Source organism: Lytechinus pictus, chromosome 7, assembly GCF_037042905.1.
Source record: "Lytechinus pictus isolate F3 Inbred chromosome 7, Lp3.0, whole genome shotgun sequence".
Taxonomy (NCBI): Eukaryota; Metazoa; Echinodermata; class Echinoidea; order Temnopleuroida; family Toxopneustidae; genus Lytechinus; species Lytechinus pictus.
The window spans coordinates 28,645,285-28,671,192 of NC_087251.1; the positions used below are offsets into that span (position 1 = coordinate 28,645,285).

The following is a 25,908-nucleotide window of genomic DNA, read 5'->3' on the forward strand; positions in this document are numbered from 1 at the left end:
ACTACTTAAAACAAGAATTCGACGTGCGAGGAAATATATTTGTTGTATATTGATTTGAAAACGGGAGGTTTTAGTACAACAGGATTATATATCTTGTTCAACAGACAATGCGAGCACCAAGAACAATGAAGACATAGGCCCTGCGCAAATTATGTTTCATAAAGTTATGATTTTTTAAATGTAATATAATATAACATAATTATAATATAATATAACTTTATAATTAACAATAATTCCTTCTTTCCCCACTACTTTTCTCTCCCTTTCTCCCTCTTTTTCTCCTTTCCCCGTTTTTTTTTTGGCCAGCCGATTGTGGGGGGGGGGGGGGGGTACGTGCCCCCCATGCCCCCCCCCCCGTAGTTACGCCACTGGTGGCAACTGGCAAGTATGAATTAACGCCTATTTTTTTTTTTTTTTTTTTTTTAATATGTACCGGTATATGTGATCGGAATATATATATATTTTTTTAAACAAGTGCACACCTAGTTACCAATAATGCATATAGCATTTCCATTTTTATTTGAAAGCAGGATAAAAGAGCATTGTAGATTAAATGCCTTGCTCACGGGCATAGGCGCCGCGGCCGGGGATCGAACCCCGGACTTTCCATGTATAGCCTGGCGCCTAGACCACTCGGCCACGGCTGTTGTGATCGGAAATTGGCACGTCTCCCTCTAGCGTTAGAAGACATGCATTAAAAGCCTATGGCGTAGCGAGCTTTCTGAGGAGATTCGACGACAGCCGATAGTTTGCCCAGAGATTTCTGCATTGTATCCAAGACTTTCGTCAAATTTACTATGGTGTCACTTGCTGAGTGAGTAGATTATTTACAAAATTTATTTCATGATTGGGTTATTGGTATTTTTTACAGTAAAATCAATTGCTAGACGGACGTGAGACTAAGTAAGAGTGGCGAGTGTGAACGGTGATTGTGAATACACAGGGGGCCGGTGCCGTTACTGGCGTGTGTAATTTCTTATGCACACATTTCCAGTGGCGATATCACAATTCTGTGACACAGTAATGCTCATTGCACAAGAGTTACATGTAAAACCCAGGGTAGAGCTCAATATTTGTGTGAGACTTAGTGAGTGGAATCTAACAGTGACTGAGTGTGGTGATGGCAATGTGTGTGATAGCAGACAGGGATTCGTCTGCCGGAATACACTTTTTGATTGTGGACTTGTGTCTTGTGTGGGCATTAACTAGTCTATCCACTTGCACGCTGCAACCATCCTGCCTGTGCCTGTGGGAAATCTACAGGTAGGAGTCGGACCAGTGTTTCCTAAGCTCCAAAATAAAATTCCCGAAACTGAATCCCAAATTTCCTGAAATTCATAGATATTTCCTAGAATTTTCAAATTTGATTTTAAACAAAATCGGGCAATACAGCGAGCCTAATAATTGGTCCGGGTGGCCAAAATCAAGGAATTTAGCATTTTTTGTTAACGCCCTCTTTAAAAATAGGAATAAAATTACCAAATGCGAGTGCAGAGCGCAAGCAGAAAATTTTGAGCTATGTATGGAGGTAAAAAATTCTGGCCTGAATATTAATAGTTGCTAGGTAACCAAAACCCAAGAAGAGAAGCAATCTTATTGGAAATTTAGGTAAAATGAGATGAACAATTACAAAAAAAAGTTTCATCAAAATCGGTTATGAAATAAGCAAGTTATGGACATTTAAAAAGTCTTGTACTTTCTATAGGGATCCTCAAATTGGCAAATGTGCTTCAAAATGTCTGAATTTGTGGACAACTCTCCATTTGTTTTGTACACAAATTTTCAGATTTTCCCCTTTATTTTACATTTTTCACATCTCCTGACCTTGACATATGTGGTGTGAATTTTATTTTCCCAAGACATATGTCGTGCTCAGAAGGAAGCAAGCTGCAATTTGAAAGATAATGAGGAAAATCTGAAAATTTGTGTACAAACAAATGGAGAGTTGTTCACAAATTCAGCCATTTTGAAGCATGTTTGCCAATTTCATAGTAGTTTTTAGAGTCAGCACTGCTGCTATATTGAATTGCGTAATGCAGGTGAGACTGCCAGAGGCGCTCCACTTGTTGACCATTTTTCATCATCTCTATATTCAAGTTCCCTTTGGAAGAATGTTGCAAAGTTTGAGCGTACAAAATCATTTTCTCACGCGTATGATGCGCGTTGGGTAAAACAAGGCCGGTCGGTAATACAATCACTCACTATACCATGTGATGTGACAATTGTTAGGGTTGCGTTGACAAGTCAGACACATTTCTGGGATTTTAACAAATGTTGCTGCAAGCTTCTCCTGCTTCATCTTTCCTTGTTCTTTTCTATCAAATACTAGCAATTGACTAAAAAAATTATACTTTTTCCACAGCATCCTACCTAAACCCAAGCAATGGGGGCAAGAAGATGAGGTAGACCTGAGAGCCAAAGAGGTAAGCAAATGAACATTCCTACACGTATTTCATTTTAAATAATTACAATAGTACTAATAAGGCCTGTTCATAAACATTTTGTGACAAAGCTCAGCAACCCTTTGTACGATGTCAATGGGGTAGGAGTTAAAAAAAGAATGTTGCAATAACATAGTGACCTGTTTTTGAATGTGTTGCTTGCAACCGCTAAGAGACAGACAAATAGTGAAAATTGAAAAAAGTTAAGATATGATGATTTACGCTGTTTGACAGACTTACTCATGATATCATTAAATATAATGCTGGAATGTGACTTTTATGAACCCATTCTCTTAAGTTTAATAATAGGATGTTGTATTAAATTAATAAATTTGCACTATAATGTTCCTCTTTCTTTTTCAGTTACGTGTGGTTTCTGTATCAAGGAATGCAGCTCCACCGTATGGTCATCGGAAAGGATGGGTGCCTCGGTCATTGGCTGTAAGTACATTAATATATATATACCCTCCCCCTAAAAAAAAAGAGACCCAAACAAACAAATATGCAGCAAAGTTGAGAAGGTACATGTAGTTAGTCATTCATTCTGATTTCAATGAATGTACTGTAAAAAAAATTACAGATAAATATTGAAAGTGAGGGATACTTCAAGTGGGAAACTTAAAGTGGCGTAGAAAATATATTTTTTGTTGTGACATACCTCTGTTTTAGAAATGTGGAAAATTGCCATCGTAATTAATCAAGTGATATACAGATTTCATTTTGTACCACAGAACTATCATTTTCATTGCATCACTGCCTACAGCCCTTGCAGTATAAAGTTGTCCTGAGGACAAGGTCATTTTTTATAAAACATCTTACAACCACTGTCTGTAAAGGGGAAATTTGAGGAAAACGAGACAGTTAAGGTGGACTGGACATCCAAGGCAGTGGCATCATATCATTGGTTTAACACAAGCCCTCTGTCACCTACATGTGCATGTGGCAACTTTCATTCACATGTTGATATAGATGGCAATATTGCAACTTTACATCCATGACTTTAACATGGAGGATCTAGCTTCCGAGATAAAAATTCCAACTGTTACCATGGCTTGAATGAATCAGTATAAATGAATGAATGAATTAACTTTATTGATCCTCCTTGAAAAAGTAACATATAACAAGATGCATGTACAATTATATGCTAACACATATGTCGAAAACGTTTAAAAGCAACAAATATCGATAATATCGTATGGAGGCTTCACAAAACACATTTTCTTCTGTGGGCATATGTTTGGTCCTGAAAAGGACCGCCAAGATTTGACGTTTCGACAAGTGTGTCCTGAAGATGACAAGAACGTAATTGTCAAAACAAGGAGTTTGGGTGGTCCTTTTCAGGACCAAATACATATTGTGCTGTGAAGCTTCCATACCGATTAGATCAAACTGATCAATATATAATTTTTCACAAGAAAATCATCCGAAGTTATGGTTTTGTTACATTTTTTTATATTCTTTTTATTCTACAGGACTATGGAGATGGAGGAGCCTTTCCAGAAATCCATGTTGCACAGTATCCTCTGGACATGGGTCGTTCAAAGACCAATCAATCTAATGCCGTTGCCAAGACAGTGGATGCAGAAGGCAAGGTCCGCTATGATGCTCTTGCTAGGATTGGACATGGGAAGGACAAGGTAGGTTTCATTGTACAGGCAATTTCAAGATTTATTCCTCTGAATGATTCTGTTTCATGACTTAAAGAAATTAATGACCAAAAGAAATTGTGCGAGGTGGTTAGGGCCCATTGGCTAATTTTTTTGGAATGACTTATGCTTGGAAAGGAGGTGAGGAGGGTTAGACCCCAGAAAGGCTCTCTAGATAAATCTCTGCAATTTTGCATGGAGTGGGGCAGAGGGGGATAAGACATTGATAGGAATTGCCCGAGAGCGTGATACTTGGAGATACACTAAGGCCCTTATTCTCAAAATAGGTTTCAATTGTAGCATGGTACAAAACCATGGTCTATGCAGATTTCTTGTATTATCATGCTTTTCTGTATAAAGGGCATGTTTAATCAGATTTGTCTTATTGTATGTGATGAAACAAGCGTAATTATGTAATAATAATAATTACTTCTTTTAAAGAGCTTTTCAAAAGTAACAGAATGCTATACAAAATAACAAAAACAAATACAATGGGTAAAAAAACTTGAAAGTAAAACTAAAAAAAAATGAAACACAACTTGCAATATATCAAAGTCCATTGTTTGTACCATGGTACAATTGAAACCTCTTTGGTTCAAGAATACAGCCCATTACAGAACACTATTGATAATTAATTGGTATTTACATGTCCAACTTGATCGTTGGGCTAATTGTTACCTTCTGAGTAGATAATTGTATGACTTGGTTGAAGCTTTCTGCAAGTGCTTTTGTAATTCGGACAAAAAATGTTTTTTGTCTGACAAGTTGTCAGATTTTTCGATTTTGATTGGCTGAGAAATTCATCTGTCTGGCTTTTACTGTGGTAGCTGTTGGATAAAACATGATACAAGTCCTTTCAAGGAAAGCCCCCTGATCCCATGATATAAGGATTAAAAAAAATTAAGGATCTAATAAGGATTGCTATAAATATTCCCTCTACCCCCGTACAATTGTAGAGTGGAATTCACTTTCTCCCACTACTAAAAATGCACCCGATCTAGCTGCATTTAAGAAACTGCTGAGCAAAAACATGCTAATTGAAAAAAGTATATAGCGGCAGCAATTGCATGAATGACCTGCACATCTATAGGCTCTTTGAGGTGTTCAAGTGCAGTACTTACAAGACAAGATACCAAAGTAATTTTAATGAGTTCTAAAATCTCTCTTATTAATACCATGAGTATAACTCTGTTCAGTGTCCACCTCATAGGGTTATGTATCTTGATATGTATTACTTGGTAGTATTAATTTTACATTTTTTAAAAATATATGATTGAATTGTGTAATTGAATATTATATGATTTAATGTTTATTGTTAATGCTATAACAAAACTCTTGCTGTTTTTTTTTTCTTTTCAGATTGTACATTCCAGGCCTCAAGATCTCCTTCCAAGAGCAATGGGTGATGATGATGATCCAGAACTTCAAAAACCAGATGAAGAGTCCATTGAAGAAGTGAGTCAAACAAGGTTTATCAAGCATATTATCACTTAACTTATTCTAATTATACATGTACCAATCAAACCTCCACAGAAAATTGACAGGTGGCTACTGATACAGCATGTAAATCAGTTTATCTGCTTTAGTTATGTGGAGGAATTATTCGCATGCTATGATAATGGCAAGGGGAAGTCTCGTTAAAGTTGAGCAACGACTGTCTTTCTTAATATACTTCATATTACCACTGTTTCATCTCTTAAAATAAAAACACCATAAGGGCTGTTTGATATAGCTTTCTTGTATTAAGTTGCATATAACTTTATGCAAGACTATGTTTTTGTGCTTAATCAGATAGGCAATCATATGAGACCAAGCATGGCCAAATCTACAAAAAGGCACCAGAAATGAATTTTCAGTTCAACATCCCAACAGAGAGGAGAGATTAAAAGCTTAAGAATGATAACTCATTACAATATGATGATCCTTACTCTCATTAGGAGAAGAACTATGGACTTATTACATTAAATTAGGACTTCAGGGTAATCAAGTATCACTGATCATCTTGAAACTGAAAATGTGACTTTGTGGGTTTTGTCATGCCTGGTTACATCCTAATTTCCATCAGCTAAAGTTAAATTACAATCTATTTACATAACTTGAATTCTTGACATTTGTATGCATTTCAATGCAAAGTTTATTGTTTTTCGAACTCATATTATGGTTTGGGAAATTCAGTCCCACTAAAATTCGATTTCTGATTTAGGAGAAGAACATACATCATTTTTTTTGTAGATCATGCGTGACTTACACCTTGATGAAACATCCCACTGGTGACATAATTATCAAGTAAATTAGATGGGACAATGATTCTTGTTGGTAGCTGAGAGTTGGACAGTTGATATGAATTCATTATGTACTGTTAAGTATATGGTTGTTTACTTATCTGTATGATGTAAAATTTCAGACTGCTGAGAAGACGAGAGCAGCATTGGAGAAGATCGTTCAGTCCAAAATATCAGCGGCTCTTCCTGTTCGTCATGCGGAGAAAACTGCACCTGCACAATACATCAGGTATGTTTAACCTGGCCTTATATATTATTTGTTCTGTTTTTTATTCTACAGTCATACCAATGAAACCGACCCCAGACTGATCAAAGCTATAATGATTTTTCAAATGGCATGGCATCGGTTTGGGATTGCTTTAGTTTGCATGACTGTAGAGTAAGTGTTGGCAGGTATGAAGAAGAAAATAGAATCAAATCCTACTCTCTCCACCAAACCCCTCCCCCTTAATCGATAACTCTATTCAACAAAATTTGATTGGGGGGGTAAAAAGAAAAGAGAAAGGGAGCAGTAATAAAATTATCTTCAACATGTGAAAGTGTTGCCTTGTGAGAAAAATTACATGGGGGCTTGGGGCGACTAAGCCCTCAAAATGCTCAAAACAGCCCTGGAAATTCAAAGAGGAAGCCATGGAAAATCCAAATTTTTTTGCAATGTTTAATCTTACCAAATGTTGCAGATTCAGGTAGTAAGTTCTGATAAGTAGCCCTCGAAAATTACAATTATTTGTTGTCTGCTTGTGTGCATAGCGAAACTTAGATTTTGTACAGTTTGTATACTGTTTGCATGTCTACGATACACCGATAGACATTTGCTTCCTAATTTGAATCTTGTTTATTGTCTTTTCTAGATACACACCATCACAACAGGGTCTTGCCTTCAACTCTGGTGCCAAGCAGAGGGTGATTAGAATGGTAGAAGCACAAAAAGATCCCATGGAACCTCCAAGATTCAAGTGAGTATCATCGCCATTATGCAACTTATGAGGTTCAACAATAGAAGGCGGCATATAATGTACATTATGGGTCAGCAGATGTGCTAATGCACTGAGAGGGAAAACAATTCAAGAAGGTTACTTCCCTCTCATATCAATGAGTTTATGAGTACAACCACAATAAGATCAACCCTTTATCTACTAGAAGGTCCCATTACATTTACAGAATTCACTGGTAAAATTGTGTAAGGTTTTATAAAATTTTGTAGATGTAGATCAGACTTTATTGCTGTCACAGTCACAGCTAAGAATATATTATCTGACCCTCCTCTGCCCCCTCTGGTGACTTTTGTTGAAGATACATATACACTAAATATGCATTGTATGCAGGAATATTCCTCTTTATACATATACATATGTATATTTCTTCATCTTTAAGGAAATTTTGAGCCAAAGAAAACAAATTTTGAAAATTAAGCATGTGAAAAGTAAAAGAATGAAGACAGTCTGAATAAACAATATTGAATTATTTGTTTTCAGGACGAACAAGAAGATACCACGAGGGCCTCCTTCACCCCCAGCCCCTGTCATGCATTCACCTACAAGAAAGGTAAGATATTGTTTCTCATTCAACAATTAAAAAAATGATAATAATTTGACTCTCTGATGTAGTGTAGTGCCTTTATTGATTTCAGGGGAGCATTCCATGACACAAATAGCCATTGGTGTTTCTCTGTGACTATGGTTATAAGCTACTGTGATTCTTGGATCTGATTGGCTGAGAGAAACTAAGTCGGTGGAAATCACAGACAAAACCCTTCATGAAATGCTCCCCAGACTGATCTTAGTTGATCTGGGGGCCTGTTGCATAACATTTACCATAATGGTAACTTCCATTGAAACCTTTATTTTGTTTAACTGTTGAGTAACTATATGTTTTGAGTGATATGAATTTGTTTTGATTAATATAATGATGAGATAAGATTATTTTGTCTCTTTGCATAATAGCACAAGGGTTTCACAGTGAATGAGCATATCAATAATCAGACTTACCAATATCTTCTAATAAAACAACCGGCTTTAACAGGAAATAGTGAATGAATGACTAATGAATAACTAGATAAATAGGTAAATGAAGAAATTAATAGATAATAAATAAATGAATAAATATTAAAGGTTATTGTATGCTTTACTTCATAGAAATATTGTGAAAGAAGTTGGCTGACTACCTTGTGAGCTGCTACCTTGGTAATGTGAATTAATGCATTGCTTCTGGGGCTATAGCTCATAATATTGGTATATCTTGAGAGTACTTAATAAGTGCTGAGCAGTTTCAAATTAGTTGTTTCTCTCATTTACTATGGTTTTAGCTTCTTAATTAATCTAGCTGTCTGATGACTAACGTTTGAAATTTATTTGTTGTTTTACTTCACCTTTTTTTTTTCTTTACACACAGGTCACAGTTAAAGAACAGCAGGAATGGAAGATCCCACCTTGTATCTCAAACTGGAAAAATCAAAAGGTGAATATATATATAGCAAAAATTAGAACCAGTAATATACAAATAATACACATTAGAGAGAGCATTAATAAGAATCCTCTCACAAGGTACATTTGGGACAGTTTTAACATGCTCGAGGCATAGCTGAGGGCATTTTGATGACTGGGTAATTACGCTAATACCCAAGCAAAAATGATGTGTATTATTTTTTTTAAATAAGGTAGTGGATCGTTTTTATTTGATAAAACATCCTCTTCTCATAGGAGGGCTTGTCATTGAATTTTATTTATACCTCTTATTTTATTTTTTTTGTTTGTTCCATAATAGTATATAGTATTTGTGAGGCACTGATTATCTGATTGCATATTCAATGGCACACTATATGTTACCCCAGATGTTGCTTTAGGCGCTTAGTGCATTCAAGCAATTAATTTTGTTGGGTACACTTTCACCTCTCCTGGGTTGAGTGCAGCACAATATGGATCAATATTAATAGCACCATGGCTGGGATTCGAGCCCATGCCCCTCTGATTAAAAGGTGAGAATCGGAGCCACACGTATTTTGAGACGATGCTTAAAAGATATGTTCATTATGTGTGTATTCATTGGCTTGCTTGCATATGAAAGTATACTTTTCTTCTATTTTCTGGGGAGCGTTAGAGCAGGAGCTACTAAGCTGAAATTTCTATTTCCGTTTGTATCATACTAGGTACCCGTTCAGCACAAGAATGTGAACAACTTGTTATGACGAACCATTTTTTGTCCTATTCTATAGGGTTACACTATACCATTAGACAAACGTCTAGCAGCTGATGGCAGAGGACTACAGAACCCACAGATTAATGAGAACTTTGCTAAGCTGGCTGAAGCCCTTTACATTGCCGATAGGAAGGTAAGATATTCTTCAACACTGTGCAAGTCATTAATCTCCTTTTTGTGCAATGCAGCATTTTCATGACCATGGGCCCGTAACACAAAGCTTAGCAATGATCGTAGAACATATTTCTATGATCGATTACATTGACTACAATGTACAATCGATCGTGAAAATCAAGCGTACGATTAATCGCTAACCTTTGTGTTACGGGACCCATATTGGTAGAGCAAGATGACAAACCTGAAAAGGTGCATGGTGGCCCAAGGTATGGCCTTATGAATATCTAATATGCCCCATTAAGATCACGGTAAATTTGCCTAGTTTATTTGTAACCAGGCAGGTGTTTCATAAAGCTCTTTGTAAGGTTACGGATGCCTTTATGCATGACTAATGACCCTTTCTTGAACTAAATGATATAGCACAAGAAACGTAGCACCTAAGAACATGCTAGTATAAGTAGATAATAATAAGGCCAGAATAACATGAAAAACTTGGAATAGTCTTTGTGTTATATGCAGAGCTACCAAGTCTCCCGGATCCTGCGGGAGAATACTGGATTTCTATCCAATCTCCCGTTCTCCCGACCCCATGCCAAAATCTCCCGGATAATTGTGATTTTTAGCTGTTAAATTGTAAAATTCATAAAAACGACTGTTTTACGAGTCTAGCAAGTTCAACTCCCTTTACACCCACGTGGAAACTCCTTATCACATTTTCATTTTACCCAGTTACTTTTACCAGTTTTTGTATAATCGTACATTGATTTCCAATGTAAATGAAGATAATTTTACCGAACGACTGGTGAATTAGTCTAACAAGCAATTTTTTTTCTGGTTCTGCAATGTGCGTGAGGGAAACACTTCAGCGGCACTCCATGCACATGCCCCCCGACGCGCCCCGGTGCGGCACTGCCTGGTCTCCGGCAGACTGCGCCGCGGCAGGAGGCTATGCGAGAAGGGAAGTCCGATGCATTTCTCGGAAGCTTGTCTGCGCTTTATTCGAGCTGAAACTGTGGATCAACGATGGGTTACTATTATGATTACACCCTGACTTTTAGGAATAATTTTATTGACAATCCTGAAGAACAGTAGCAAAGTGGAGATTTTTTTGCCTACTTTTACTTGGGTAGATCGGATTCGAACATTTTCTCTTTCGTGAGTGAGCTAGCCTGGCGCTGGCTGGCTGTGCGTGCTTGCTACAAAAAGGCAATTTTCACAGGAATCCCTCGGCCCTCTTTACAGGGCCAGGCAAGCTCATCTTCCACTACTGCAGCCCTTTCCCCCTCTGGACAATCAAGGTATTTTCATGTTGAATGCATTCTTTTATGAATCATTTTAATATGTTCTACTGTATTGCCTGAAGGCTGAAGCTTGAACTTATTTTTTAGTCAATGACAATTCATGATATCTCTCTAATGTGCATTTAATCTAGACTATGTGCCAAAAGTTTTGTTTTACTTAAGACAGCTGTCGGATACTATCAAATGTTGTTTCTTAATGAGTTTTGCTACCCAAAACTCCCGTCCGTGGGACATTTCGCCGCGCGCTCCCTCACAAAATCATACCTCCGCGAAATCTTCTGGATTCTATCATCCCAATGTTGGCAGCTCTGTATATGTATGGCTATTATGATAATGCCGTGATATGTGCTACATGCGACATGGTATCAAATTTGAGTCACTCTTCACATTTGAGGCATAGGTAGATATACCTATTAAGGATATAAGTGATTTTGGTCATATGACCTGAATGATTTTGGGGTAAATGTGGTCATAGGTCTGTCATACACCTGAAATAATTTCTTCTTCATGAAAATTGAAAAGCCATTTGAGTTATCAATTTCAAACTTGGCTCATGTTTGCATAAGTTAGTAAGGATGATCTGATTGGAGTTTCTGCATCACAGGGTCACAGAGGTCATTAAAAAAAATTGGAAGTTAGGTGTATGATAGAAGCATAAGTTTCAGTTCTTTGTAGTCAAGTTGAGAATCCATTTGGATTTTTGTAATTATACAAATTAGCCTTTAAGCTAATATTGATGTAACGTTCATACAGGAAAACATATTATTCAACATGTTTCAAGATATATACATAATTGTATAATGTGTTAGCATGGGTACTCTGAAAATGTATGTTTGCATGTTTTATAGGCCCGTGAAGCTGTGGAGATGCGTGCCGGTATGGAGCGTAAGGTAGCCCAGAGGGAGAAGGAGAAACATGAAGAACAACTGAGAGCCATTGCTGCTAAGGCACGTGAAGACAGAGCGGGCATCAAATCAGCAATGGGTAAGATTGATTCAGTGATATCAATAAATGCAGGATTTTTATTTAATAGTACATGAAAGTGCTAATTTTACTCAGTTTTTGTGCTGTAGGTAGACTAGTAAATGCATCATTGGTAGGAAGAAGCATATTGTCAAATACTGAAAAGTAGTGGCTGAATTTAGAAATCAGAATGGAAAGGGTTACTGAATGGTCGAAGTGAATAACTTTTGTTTCTCATGGAAAAGATAATTGATAGATGATATTGATAATGTTACAGATATTGAAATTGATGATGGTAATGGTAATGATGATGATGATATATACCTGATGTTGAAGATGATTGATGATAACTTTGATAAAATTTTGATGATGATAAAGATGACGATGATAAAGATGGGTAATAACATGATGATGATGTTTATGATTGATACTGATGACAATTACTTTAATCTTCCATCCACCTGACTTCTCCAGACAACGATGACGATGTGAGGGAGCGAGACAAGATCAGGGATGAGCGCCATCGTGACAGACAGAGGGAGAGGAACTTTGCCCGTGCTGCTCCTGATAAACGATCTCGCTTGGAGAAACAGAGAGAACGGGATGTGAGTGAGAAGATTGCCCTTGGCCTTCCTAATGCTGGAGGAGGCAGATCAGATGATACACAGTTTGATCAGAGATTATTCAATCAGTCAAAGGTAAGTACCCTTTTAGTGTTGTAACTTATATTGAAGGTTTTCTGTTAGTAAGCAAATGTACTCCACTGAGTGGTTAAGTGTAACTTTGCTTTCTGGGCAAAATGATGTTAGATTGAGCCAATGCTTCATGGTTTTAAGAATGTGTATGTGTTTGCTGTGATTTTGGTACACAAATTTCAAATTAGCTAAAAAGTGAGATTCATTTTTGTATCTGTCAAATTTGCACTTTTAATATGAAAAAGAATGAGGAAAAGGAAAGAGATTATGATCTCATATATAATTAAGAAGAGAGATAAAGTATTTCAAAATGACATATAATGTGCATAAACAATAAAATGACTTATATTAAATAAACAAACAAGATGAGCATTTAGGTGTCATATGAAGGAATTTAAATCTTTGCTGGTTGAGACAAAATCCAAGTATGTCATTCAAATGAGTGCGAAGAGGAGTTTTAATTGCACTATAACCAGATGTGGAATGTCTTGAGAGGATTGCATTTGAGTTATTACTTGATAAATATTTTTTTTTTCTGTACATTCAAGCTTTATTATTGATTATGATAACAGAGAAGTAGGGAGTGAAATTCAGTTCATTAGTTCATTTTTGTCTCACCTGCATAGCAGAGTGAGACTATAGGCGCCGCTTTTCCGACGGCGGCGGCGGCGTCAACACCAAATCTTAACCTGAGGTTAAGTTTTTGAAATGACAGCATAACTTAGAAAGTATATGGACCTAGTTCATGAAACTTGGCCATAAGGTTAATCAAGTATTACTGAACATCCTGCCCGAGTTTCATGTCACATGACCATGGTCAATGGTCATTTAGGGTCAATGAACTTAGACCATGTTGGGGGAATCAACATCAAAATCTTAACCTAAGGTTAAGTTTTTGAAATGTCATCATAACTTAGAAAATATATGGACCTAGTTCATGAAACTTATACATAAGGTTAATCAAGTATCACTGAACATCCTGCATGAGTTTCACGTCACATGACCAAGGTCAATGGTCATTTAGGGTCAATGAACTTTGGCCGAATTGGGGGTATCTGTAGATTTACCATCATAACTTTAAAAGTTTATGGATCTGATTCATGAAACTTGGACATAATAGTAATCAAGTATTACTGAACATCCTGTGCAAGTTTCAGGTCACATGATCAAGGTCAAAGGTCATTTAGGGTCAATGAACTTTGGTCAAATTGGGGTATTTGTTGAATTACCGCCATAACTTTGAAAGTGTGTTGGTCTAGTTCATAAAACTTGGACATAAGAGTAATGAAGTATCACTGAACATCCTTTGCGCATTTTAGGTCACATGACCAAGGTCAAAGGTCAATGAACTTTGGCCATAATGGGGGTATCTGTTGAATTACCATCATAACTTGGAAAGTTGATGGATCTTTCTCTTGAAACTTGGACATAAGAGTAATCAAGTATCACTGAACATCCTGTGCGAGTTTCAGGTCACATGATCAAGGTCAAAGGTCATGTAAGGTCAATGAACTTTGGCCACGTTGGGGGTATTTGTTGAATTACCATCATATCTCTATAAGTGTATGGGTCTAGTTCATAAAACGTGGAAATAAGAGTAACCAAGTATCACTGAACATCTTGTGCGAGTTATAGTAGTTTTCAAAATCAGCACTGCTGCTATATTGAATCGCGTGATGCAGGTGAGACGGCCAGAGGCATTCCACTTGTTTTTAAATTGATGTACTTTAAATGAATGAAATTGTGGGAATGATCGCAGGGCAATTCATCATTTTTTTCATGACAAACAAATTTTTGAGATAAACATGTGTAAAAGCCAATTTGGATGGGTGAACTTGAATGAAGCGTTTGATTCCATGATAGAGTATCTAATGAATATTTTGAGACCGTTAAAAGACATTTTGTGAGATTATTGACAGATTTGAGAGACTTTGAGATTTGAGACACTTTGTGAGAATAGTGATGAAATAGGACATTTTTCTTCTGAATGAGACAATATAACAGCAGATTAACTGTGTAGTCCTTGGAGAAATTCTTTTTTTAAGTTTTGCTTTTTAGGTTTAAATGAATCCTTTTGTAACATTTTTTTAATTTTATCTTTGTTTTAATCTGGCAGGGATTGAGCAGTGGCTTTGGAGGAGGAGAAGATGAAAGTTATAATGTTTATAGTGAGCCTTGGAGAAAGGATCAGAACGTTGCCAGCAACCTGTACAGACCCAGTAGGAATGCAGACAAAGACGTCTATGGGGATGATCTTGATAACCTCATTAAGAATAAAAAGTAAGTAATAACATATCGCATTAATGAGGCGCTGATTTTCTAGTTGTCTATTCAATGGTACATATAAATTACTTTAGCTCCAGCTGCTAATGGCTCTTGGTGTATTCAAGGAAGTAATCCTGTCTGGTACCCATTCACCTCACCTGGGTTGGGTGCAGCACAATGTGAATTTTGAAATATAATGCTATCTGAGCATGAAATCTTTTGTATGGGAATGTGAATTTTGAAAGAAATCTGGAGAGTTGTAGACGTTCCATCATTCCTTGATATTTGACCCGTTTTATCCCCATAGGTTTGTTCCTGACAAAGGCTTTGCCGGGGCAGACAGCTCCAGACGTCGCGATGGTCCCGTCCAGTTTGAGAGGGAGGAGGAAGAAGATGTGTTCGGTCTAGATAACTTCTTCAAGACTGTAAAGAAAGCCGACAAGAGGCAGGCAGATGAGAGGAACCGGGATGATTACGAGAGGGGAAGCAGCAGCAGTAGCAAGAGAAGAAAGGACTACTAGGTTTCCATTCTTCATGACTAGACCTCCTCCTCAATATAATCCAAGTATAGGTTGTATCTTGTTCCTAGGGCTTCACATGGACACTTGTTTGGAATGATCCATATTGGAATTTCCAGAGACAATGCATGAGTCCGATTATTAAATATTTGCAGTATTCTATGTAATCCTGGGCTTTTATGATGCAATTAGCCCTGACATGTCGTGCATTAGAGATTCCCCTCTCCTTGCATCAGAGGATTAAATTTAATTAATGGGAATCAACATCATGTACAGGTATAGTAGATGCATGAGTCGAAACAATCATTTAGACCAGAATATAAAAAACAAGTTTAAGATTTCTGTGCTCCCCAAATATTTGGCTTTGGTTAAAATTACCTTTTTTATCATGTGCATAGCATAGTTTCATGTCAGGTATATGGGTAGGGGGTGGGGGTGCATATCTTACACACATGTCGTTACACATGAGTGTGCTGTTCTGAAAAAACAAAAATTAACATTAACAAATGACATATACCTTAATTTGATAAATGATTCATAGAATTTAAACAAAGTAAACTTGAGTGACAATTCAATTCCTGTCAGAATAAATATTAACAATTTAGTTTGAAAGGATCTTTATTTTATGATCATTGAAGGTAAATCATGCATCAGTGATCGTAGAAAGGCACAAAATTGATATAAATTGGCTGTTGCCTTGAATTTATCTCGCCTGCACAGTAGAAGTGAGACACAGCCGCCCTTTTTTTTTGGCGATGGCGTCTTCAACCTCAAACCATATGATGACTTTTGTGTAGCTCCAAGGAGCAGGTTCAAGCTATTATCTCTGCTAATAGTTCAAAGTATCTTAATTATCTGTTTCATTAATGGATGCATACTTTGTAGGGCATGGTTAGTAGGAGCAGAACAATAATTTGTGCATAAGGTTTGAATAATTTGCAAGTATAATGTGGCTTAGAATTAACCCTAATAGCTGCAAGGTGTTTGATTCTTTTCACTCTCAGCCGTGGGGGGGCATTATGGCCCCCATAAGAACTCAGCCGCAGATTGCGTGATCATGACCCAATTTTGGACTCTTGGAGAGAATCTAAATTCATTTATATTAATAAATTATGCTATTTTATTCATTAAATTATACTTTTTGCTGTAATTCACTCAATAAAGCTCTTAGAATGCTAATTTTTTTGTGTGATTACTCTTTATTACATTCCTAATAATTGCAAATGGAAAAAAATCTGTTACCAAAATTTTCGACCAATTTCATTGGCGACATTGAATAGCATAAAATTAAATGACTATGGTCAATAAAATTAAAAATAATTACTCATTTATGAATTTTCCTGAAATTATTTTTTTATCGACTTTGTTCTAGAAATCATGCTTTTTAGCGATTTTGGGTCTGACATGCACTTACATAGTGCTGCGTAATTTCGTAACTGCAAACCAGGCATTTTGTTCTCAAACGTTACGCGAGACTTTAATGTAAAAATTCAGCAAGCGGTGCGTTCAAAACAATTTGCACAGCAGATTCATCATGAGAAAAAAGAGGGGAGGGCCATTATCCTACCCCCCCTCCCCGGAGTGTTAGATGGTGGATTGTTAGGCCCAGTAGAGTGGAGTTAAGATAATTTGCAAATTTCTCTTGATGAAGTTAGTATTGGTGGGTATTTTTTGTGTTAACAATTCTGCAAAAGTGGATCCAATGGTTTTCCAGAGTTTTACCCTATAATTGAGTTTTATCTCTGGTTTTTTACCCTGGATCTACTTGTCGCAGAATTGCTTAACACAAATATTCCCTCCAAATTTTTTGCACAATACCTTCCTACATACTTATTTTCCATGATGTTATTAATATGTTGCACAAATAACCCTTTAAAGTCACTCCTAATTTATTAAGCATTTCCGAGGTAAATAAATTAAGGGTAATTTCTAACTAGGGGGCTTAAAGTTGCCTGAAAAAAAAATTCATGCACTAAAATACCAACACACCTGGCTCATAATCCATTGTAAGTGCTTTTGTTCTTTTTTAGAACCACCCCAAATGGTGGCAGCCATAAATTGAAGGTCAGGTCAAATTAACTATATTCAAAGCCAGTATAGATAAAACAATTTTGAAAATACTCTCTAGTTTCAAGATATCTGACAAGAACAACAAATGAAAAGAAATGGGTTTTTATACAATTTGTTGTTGTTGGTATTTTAAAGTAATAACTTGGTAATTTTGCCTCAGTAGCCCACCATAGTTGGTTAGTGGGTGTAGGTATTACATGTACACTCTATGTTTCCAGGGTTTTCAACCTGTCCATCATTCTTTCGACTCTAAAAAAGATCAAAGACCATTGAACCGATCAACAAGTTAAATTATGTATTCACATTGTGAAAGTGATGACGATCTCACTTTTGGTTTGTCAAGGTCACATAATTCATATATCTGCAAATTGGTTTGTTCTCATGATAACAAAATATGTGACAGATCAACTTCAAACTTTGATCATGTATTTATGATGATCTGATTATTTTTCCAAGGTCAAATAAGTTGTTTGTATCAGAAAATGGCATTGCCCACTAGGTTAAAGATGTCATTCATAAAAATGTAATTTCCTTGCAATAATTTAATGGTCCTGTCAACAATGAGATTTAGACTTGATTTGTGTATAGGCATAGAGGAGAGGGAATTTGATTAGGAATTGCAAGTGTATATTACAGATCTTGCAATGATCCAGGTATTGATGTAAATGGTTTGCAGTCAAGAATCCATTAAGTTTTTGACTAAATTGTTGGATGCAAGTCTGATATTATTGGTAAACAATTTACTATTCATATGTCCATTATGGTCGGTACATATCATAATAGCTTGAACCTGCCCTTAAGTCTGTGAAATATGTATACATGTAATATTCTTATTAATTTTGTATCCTATTATATCTTTGAGAAACACTGTAAGACCAGCAGCCCAGAAGATTTCTTCAAGTAAAAGCACCAGAGCAGTTGACCTTTTAGATTGATGGGAGCGGCCCTGGACCTCACAAATATGGAATCGTGCCTGGTCTGTGCTGTGGTCTACCAGCTAACTCACACAATTTATGATGTCACCATTGAAAGACTTGTCATTTTTTGCAGTGTGTAGAGAGAGGCACATGACATCATCAGACATGACATGCATCTGTCCAAGTGTAAGTGCTTTAATTGCGATTTCAATGACTTTTCGTCTACTAGTATGCAATACAATACAATGAGATTTTCCTCTTTTTTTTAAACTGAGGGCAACAATTATGATGGTATTCTCAAAAAGAGACTATCAGTGTTATTGTCTTTTCCAATTTTTTTGGCCTCGATGCCAGTTTTAGCTATTTCAAATTACCTCCCCCCCCCCTCATTCTCTTATTTTTTGTATCTTAACCCATTGATCTCTTGCAGTATCTCTGTTCTTCCTTGCACCACACCCCCTCCCTCTGATTACCCGCATTCCCCTCTCATTCTCATTACCCCCTTCCACCTCTCCCATTCTTTCTCTCTCTCTTCTCCTGTCTGCATGTTTATCTCTTCATCGATCCATTGATTACTGACTTTCTTTCCCTCCCTGTATTCTCTATCCCTCTCTTTCACTTGGATTGTCTTCCTTACGTGTCCTTTCAACATGAATTCATCATGACTGATGTTACAATGTTCTAAATCAGCAGAAAATGTATTATGTGGCACTATATATATATCAATTACTATTTTTAAAAAGGTAACAATTCAGTGTCGAGTGGAGGAGTCATATCACCTGATTTGACTGCTATGCTTAAATTTCTGTACATCTTGCTTATATGTTTCTATGAATTCCAATCGCATCCCCGCCCCCATTCCTTTCTGGAAAAATTATGCCCATGTATGTGAAACTACATGTACAAAAATGATAAACTTGGTCCTTTGCTCTTAGTTGATGGTAAAACCAATGCCTGAGTGACACTGAAAGGTGTGCATCCTTCCGATGTAACCTCAGAATGCGTGAAGATAAGTGTAGTTTGGCTTAGGGATAAACAGTGGCTCTTGTGAATAAGGTAGAAGACTCGACATAAGCCATCTTCCTGAAAAACACGTGCTCAACTTTTCATTCCCTACTCTGGAAAAAAAAAATGCTTCATCAATTATCTGTCACAGTATCAAGAAAGTGAAGTGCGATGTCATATTTCGCGAACGGTTCTAGGATAACTCCACTTGAATGTTAATCAGAGTTTAAGGCGTCTATCCACTTTTTGGCCTTTTATACTAAACTTGTTTGAGGCAGCTATTACTATGGCTAGCAGTCCTTCACAGTACTGTCACAGCATTCTAGTTGATTTTCTACATCCCACTTGCACACAGCACTTGTTTGATGTATCCTTGCCAGTTTGAACCTCATAATCTTGTACCCCACTGGTTTCAAGTTTTAAACATCCCTAAAGCATTGACATCACCAATGATTGATTTTTGAGAAAGGTCTCCTTGCTTCATCAGCAGATTCTCCATGAAAGTTGAATATTTTACTTGATTATTCTGAATGTCGGGTCTTTGTAGGTTCTGTTACAGTCATGTCTTTGATAATAAGGAAAGAAAAGGGCAGTAATTTATTCCAGATTCAGAGCCTCTTGTCAAAAAAGGCATCCTTGTCTAGATTTTCCTGTGGTTTTTCTGGAAGTGTTATTGATGTAATTGCTTGTGAAGCTAATTATAAGTCCATGATTGTTTAGTGATGACTGCTGATCACAGCCCTTTGATGAATTGTTGCTTGATTTCCTTAATGGACTCTACAACCATGCTGCCATTTGGATCACATTGGATCGCTATCCTACACTGGGTGATTCAAAGTGCATTTTGACACCAACCATGAAATCACCCACTGAGACCTTGCAATTTTGCTATTAGCAAGAGCTCTGTGGATCAACTTCTTGATGATTGAATCTATTCTTGTTCCATTGCTCTGATTTCACTTGGCTGTGAAAGAAGACAGAATGTGAAATATTTCCTGATCCATGTTGTTCCAATCTTTCTTTTGAAGAAGAACAACTACATCTACATCTTAAAGAGTCATTGGGTTAATTCGATCAAGTCTGTTGCTTTCAAAGAAGAACAGCTGCATAAGAGGACATCAGTATATCTCCTTTGCCAGAACCATTGTATTTCTGTATGTTAATCCATGTTGACTTGACATCTCTTAATGGATGCATATATCTGTTTCATGTGGGTCCGGGAAAGATTCAATAAGCTGGTAACTAGAGATATAATCTCTTTAAACCATGAAGAAATTCACCAAATGGTCTTGCAAGACTTTAATCCACTACATTACAGTGGCTGCTGTTTTGGGTCAGATGTGAGGTTGCCACAATAGTATTTTGACTGTTGGATTTTTAGGGATTTGTATACTCCTCCCAGTGGACTCTTTCTTGATCCAGGCTGATTCCACAAGAATACAATCCAGTCTTTCCCTTTTGTAGGAATATTCCGGCCAATTGCCATATTGATGGTCACTCTGTCAGTAATCTGTTAGCTTCTTACCAGATACTCTCTGAACACCTTGGTAGAGATGGGCAAATGTAGGCTGATATCACCATGGCAGGATCAGCATCCTTAGTGATTTGTCTAGATATGACCACAGCTCACGTAGTTGCGCCCTGTCCGTCCTCTGCTGCATTATGTGAAGGTTGATCCATTTGATGCTTAATGGATCTTGGCAGATCTCGGCCATGAAACAGATTTCTTTGAATCCTTGGCTTTGATTGGCTGATTTTAGGCTGGAAAGTCTGACAAGGCAGATATCACAAAGGGTTGTGTTTGTAGGGATTCACTGTGGTCTAGGTCTGAGAAAGGGATTGTTTAAGGAGGAGCAAATTTTCTTACCAGAGGACTATCTATGTAGGAGACTCCTGGATGTGTGTCTTGACAGAAGGTGAAGAAGGAAGGTGATATCCCCGATGCTCTCCATGAAATATTACATTGCACTTTGCTACCCAAAAGCGATTCAGCATTAAAAACTACATTTCAGGGAATATGAAGCACCCAGTGTTTGAGGGAACGGCCTATGTTTAACCCGCGGGGTGTGGAGGCTCCCGATTCACATGATACATTGTTGTTCCGATGCTTCAAACTCCTTTCTTTCAGAGTTTTGAGGTGAATTGGATATGCCAACTCAAGCATGTGTTTTCCCGTAGATGAAAGGGTGAATGACCAAGACCACCCCCTCCCTGTCCCTCACCCCCCCCCCACCAAAATATACCAGTTGCCTTTTCTTTACATTTAGATAGGCAACTGTATTTTTGAATTAATTTGGAATTCATAGAGAACAGATGTATTAGCATTATGTACAGAGAAAGAAGTTTATCAACAATAGGTTACTTATAGTTGATAACACTTTCAATTAAATGCCTTGAGGCTAAAAGAAAATAAAATCACAAATTTTGGTATAATAAAGAAGCTGATTTATTAGAACATTGTATCAGTCATGATTGGTGAATGTTGAAAGGATGTGAAAGGGAGGATGAGTGACAGAGATGGTTGGATAGTACAGGGAGGTATGGAGAGACTGCAATCAATGGATTGACGGATGAGATAAACAAAGGAGAAGATGGAGAGAGAGAATAGAGAAGGGAAAGATTGGGAGGGTGATGAGAAAGAGAGAGGAATGGAGGCAATAAGAGGAGAGGGGGTAGTATGAGGATGGACAGAGGGGCTGCTAAGAGATCAATGGATTCAGATACACGAAGAGAGAAAGGGGAGTGGTGTCAAAGTAATGGGGAAAAAAAAAGAGAAAAAATGATGTCGCCCTCAACGACATGACCTGGGAAATCTCATTGTATTGTTTGTGTACTATTGACAAGTCATATCAGAAATCACAATTAGAAGCACTTTAGTTTGGGCCATGGCATGTAATGTTTGATGAATGACATGTGCACCTCTCTATACATTGACAAAAAGTAGTCTTTTGCTAGTGATGTCATAGATTGGTGTGGGTCTAGTTGGAAGACTACAGATCAGACTGGGTAGAAACTACTTTGTGAGGGGTCAGGGTTTGCCCCATTGATCGAGGTCACTTGCCCTGGGGCTTCTTACTTGAATAAATCTTTTGGGCTGCTGGTTATTTTTTTTTGTAGGTAGGAATTTCCCAGTTATGTAAATAAAATGTATTAAACTCAATTTTTGTCTACTGTTCTCATTTCTTTGTTATTCTTACCAACCCACCCTTTAGGAATTTTATTATCCTATAATATAGATTACACCCTGCCAATAGAGGGTTCCAACATGACATCACCACGGAGGACATACATAGAAAATGTATAAAAACAATGACTGGTTTGGTGCACAGGGTTTTATTATTTTGTCCTCCAACATGGCTTCATGCTGGAACCCTTTATTGATGTTATATGGGTCTTATACATTAGGCGATTTCCAGTTCAATTTTGGTGTCAGGGTTGGAAGCATAAGATTCCCTTTCATAGCTCTGAAACCTAATCTGAGACAATGAAAGTCATGTCACATTAATAGCTCAACTCCTTTTCCTCAGACCAGTGTTCTTTGTTTTTGGAGCTGTCCTACCCTTTAACATCAAAACCGAACTTGAAATCACCAACTACGTATCAAAATGAAGTAATCCAAATTTAGAGGGTTTATATTACGGTTACACTTCGTATTTCCGAAGATTCGTAATTCCGAAGATTCGTAATTCCGAAGGTTCGTAATTCCGAAACACGCAAATTGCCTATACCTCGATGTTCGTTAATCCGAAAACGTAAAAGCGTTCGTTAATCCGATCATTTGTGGCGTTATTCCGAAGGTTCGATGTTCCGAAGGTTCGTTAATCCGAAAACGAAATAAGGTTCGTTGGTCCGAAAACGAAATAAGGTTAGTTAATCATTTAGTTTCGGACTAACAAACCTTCGGAATTACGAACCTCATTTCTTTTTCGGATTAACGAACCTTATTTCGTTTTCGGATTAACGAACCTTCGGAATTACAAACCTTCGGAAATACGAACCTTCGGAATAACGAATCTTCGGAATATCCGAACCTTCGGAATAACGAAGCTTCGGAATTACGAATGTATGCGTATATTACAATTATGATTTATCAGAATACGGAAGAGCAATTTCTCACATGTTTATTGATAACTTAATAATATCTAGCATATATAGATAGATTAATATGAAAATCATTTATTACATTTTCATCCAAGGTTGTTTGAATGTGTGAAGTAAATGGAAACTGATCAGCCAGGACAAATTTTCCTGCGTAACATTCAGTGATAAAGATATTGATAGGCCGAGACTTAGGTGAAGGTTTCATCTTGCCCCTCTTGCTATTTTTTTTTTTTTTTTTTTTTGGGGGGGGGGGGGGTATTAGATATAATTAAGGTATAAATAAGATGGCTACGCATTGCTCTTTCACATTCTGGTAAAACAAAGTCAATGCTCTCAAGACATTGATTTTAATAAAGATCTTACAAAAAATGGTTGATAAAATCTAACATTTAAAATAATTTATTTTTACATGTAATTGTTAGTCAATCTTGACCCTCTAAATTTGGTATAATTCTTAGACCCTCTTATTCAAGTGCCAAACTTTTAATTGGGCGTAATGTGTCATTTAAATAACTTGATCATGGCCTTACGCATAACTTTTTTTTTTGGGGGGGGGGAATGCATAAAACTTTTTGATGAAACTTGAAAGCCAGGGAGCTTGACCCCATCTTGTCATGGAGACACTTGCATTTTCTAAAATGAAATTGAAGGATTTGCACTATTGGTGAAAATGAAGGATGTGCACTATTGGTAAATTTTGTGAAAATCTTTGTATGCAAGATTTTAAAATTAACTGCCCCCCCCCCCCCCACTGCGTACTGCCATGAACTTGATGTGAACTTAATAAAATAAATATTGGAAAACAATCTTTTAAAAATTTTCGAAACCAGATTGTGCACATATATATATTTTTTTATTCCGAGTTGAAAAAATGTCTGTCTACTTTAGTAGCAGTATTTCGAATTGCCATATATTTCTAGGGGTTTGTTCTATAGTGGCTTCGATGAATCAGTCTTTAATTTGTATACGATTCAATTGTACCCGCGTTTTGTGAAGTTCACTTTTTTCACTGATTACATAGATAATATCACATACAGAGAGAGAGAGAGGAGAGAGAGAGAGGGGGGCAGGGGCGGGTGGGAGATGGGATGGTATGTAGATAGGTAGGTGCAAAATGTAAATTAAACCAAATGGGAATCGTGTATATGAAATAACAAAAATTAAGATGAGGGGCAGGTTAATAGAAGAAAACGGTGTTAATGATTTAATGTGAAATAATATTTTTTTTCATTAAAAGCGAGGAAGTAAAAGTAAGAGCCAAATGGAAGGCCTAACGTAATTAAACTGCACTTGGATGCTTAAGGATAACAAATGTAACTCCCAACGGAAATATGAGCATCTTTGAAAGTATAGAATTCATATGTTTATGATTTATTTAATTAATTCATCAAAACATAAATTTGAATTATCTAGTATAATTCATCAAAACATAAATTTGTCAATTATTATAAGAACGCAATTGAGCGAAAAGGGTTTAGTAAGAAAAAATTAGTGAGAATTTTTAAAAAGTGTAATGTCCATTTTTAGAGTGGAGAATAGACTCATATAGGACCCGTGCGAAAAGACTAGGACGAACATATAAATGAATTAAGAACCCCAACCCCCCCCTACTCCCTACCCCAGAAAAAAAAAGAAAGCAGAATTAATGTAATTGAATGTAGGCGAAGAAGAGGGGGTGCATATTAAAGGGAATCAGAGAGTGTATGAAGTGTGCTTGTAAGAAATGATGATCATGGGGGGGGGGGGGGGAGTGAGGAGACTTTGCACAATCTTTAGCAAGACGGGTTATGGCAAAGTTAATGGAGGAAATCAGGGGGCAAGAAAGAGAGAGAAAAAGGGGGTGGGTAAAGATTGAAGTGTACAAGTATGATGAATAAATACAAAAGTAGACAAAACAGGGAAAACGATACCATTTAATAAAATGTATTTCCTAATGGAAAGAACATAGTGTTACACAGTGTGTTCACGTTATGTACTGTGTAAAAATGTGATTAACACTGTTAAAATGCTCAAATTTAACAGTTTCACAGTGTGTTCACTTAAAAGACTATATACATGAAGATGTGATTCACACTGTTAACACTAAAAAGCTGGGGAAAAAAGACTGGGGCCTAACCCCCCCCCCCCCCGATATTCTTATTTGCTTTTTTGATAAATTCGCAACGTGAAAGCATCGCATTATGGGACACTATGTTCTTTCCAGCAGAGACATTATTGTCAAAATAACAAATGTCAGTGAACAAGGCCAAATTCATTGAGCAGAATTAATCAGGATTTCGCTGATCTTCGGCTGAAGTGTGTCCTCCGGGAGGGGGGGGGGGTCACTTAAAAGACAAGTCAAACCCTAACATAAAGATGACTTGAATAAAAAGAGAAAAATCCAACAAGCACA

At 37.0% G+C, this 25,908-nt stretch overlaps 1 protein-coding gene across 1 annotated transcript; it reads left to right on the forward strand.

The window, feature by feature from the left end:
- The first annotated feature begins 530 nt into the window (after positions 1–530).
- LOC129264615 (SNW domain-containing protein 1-like) lies at positions 531–22,575 on the forward strand. Its single transcript, XM_054902520.2, has 14 exons — positions 531–814; positions 2,363–2,423; positions 2,805–2,882; positions 3,914–4,078; positions 5,447–5,542; positions 6,492–6,598; positions 7,221–7,325; positions 7,845–7,914; positions 8,761–8,826; positions 9,581–9,697; positions 11,831–11,966; positions 12,420–12,643; positions 14,757–14,920; positions 15,213–22,575. Exons 1-14 carry the CDS (start codon positions 798–800, stop codon positions 15,424–15,426), a joined length of 1,620 nt encoding a protein of 539 aa, XP_054758495.2. The 5' UTR covers positions 531–797; the 3' UTR covers positions 15,427–22,575.
- Positions 22,576–25,908: the final 3,333 nt, after the last annotated feature.

Excerpts from the sequence above, each read along its gene's own strand:
- LOC129264615 (XM_054902520.2), top strand. Across the intron at positions 5,543-6,491 it reads ATGAAGAGTCCATTGAAGAA|ACTGCTGAGAAGACGAGAGC; the intron begins GTGAGTCAAACA and ends GTAAAATTTCAG. Across the intron at positions 9,698-11,830 it reads TTTACATTGCCGATAGGAAG|GCCCGTGAAGCTGTGGAGAT; the intron begins GTAAGATATTCT and ends CATGTTTTATAG.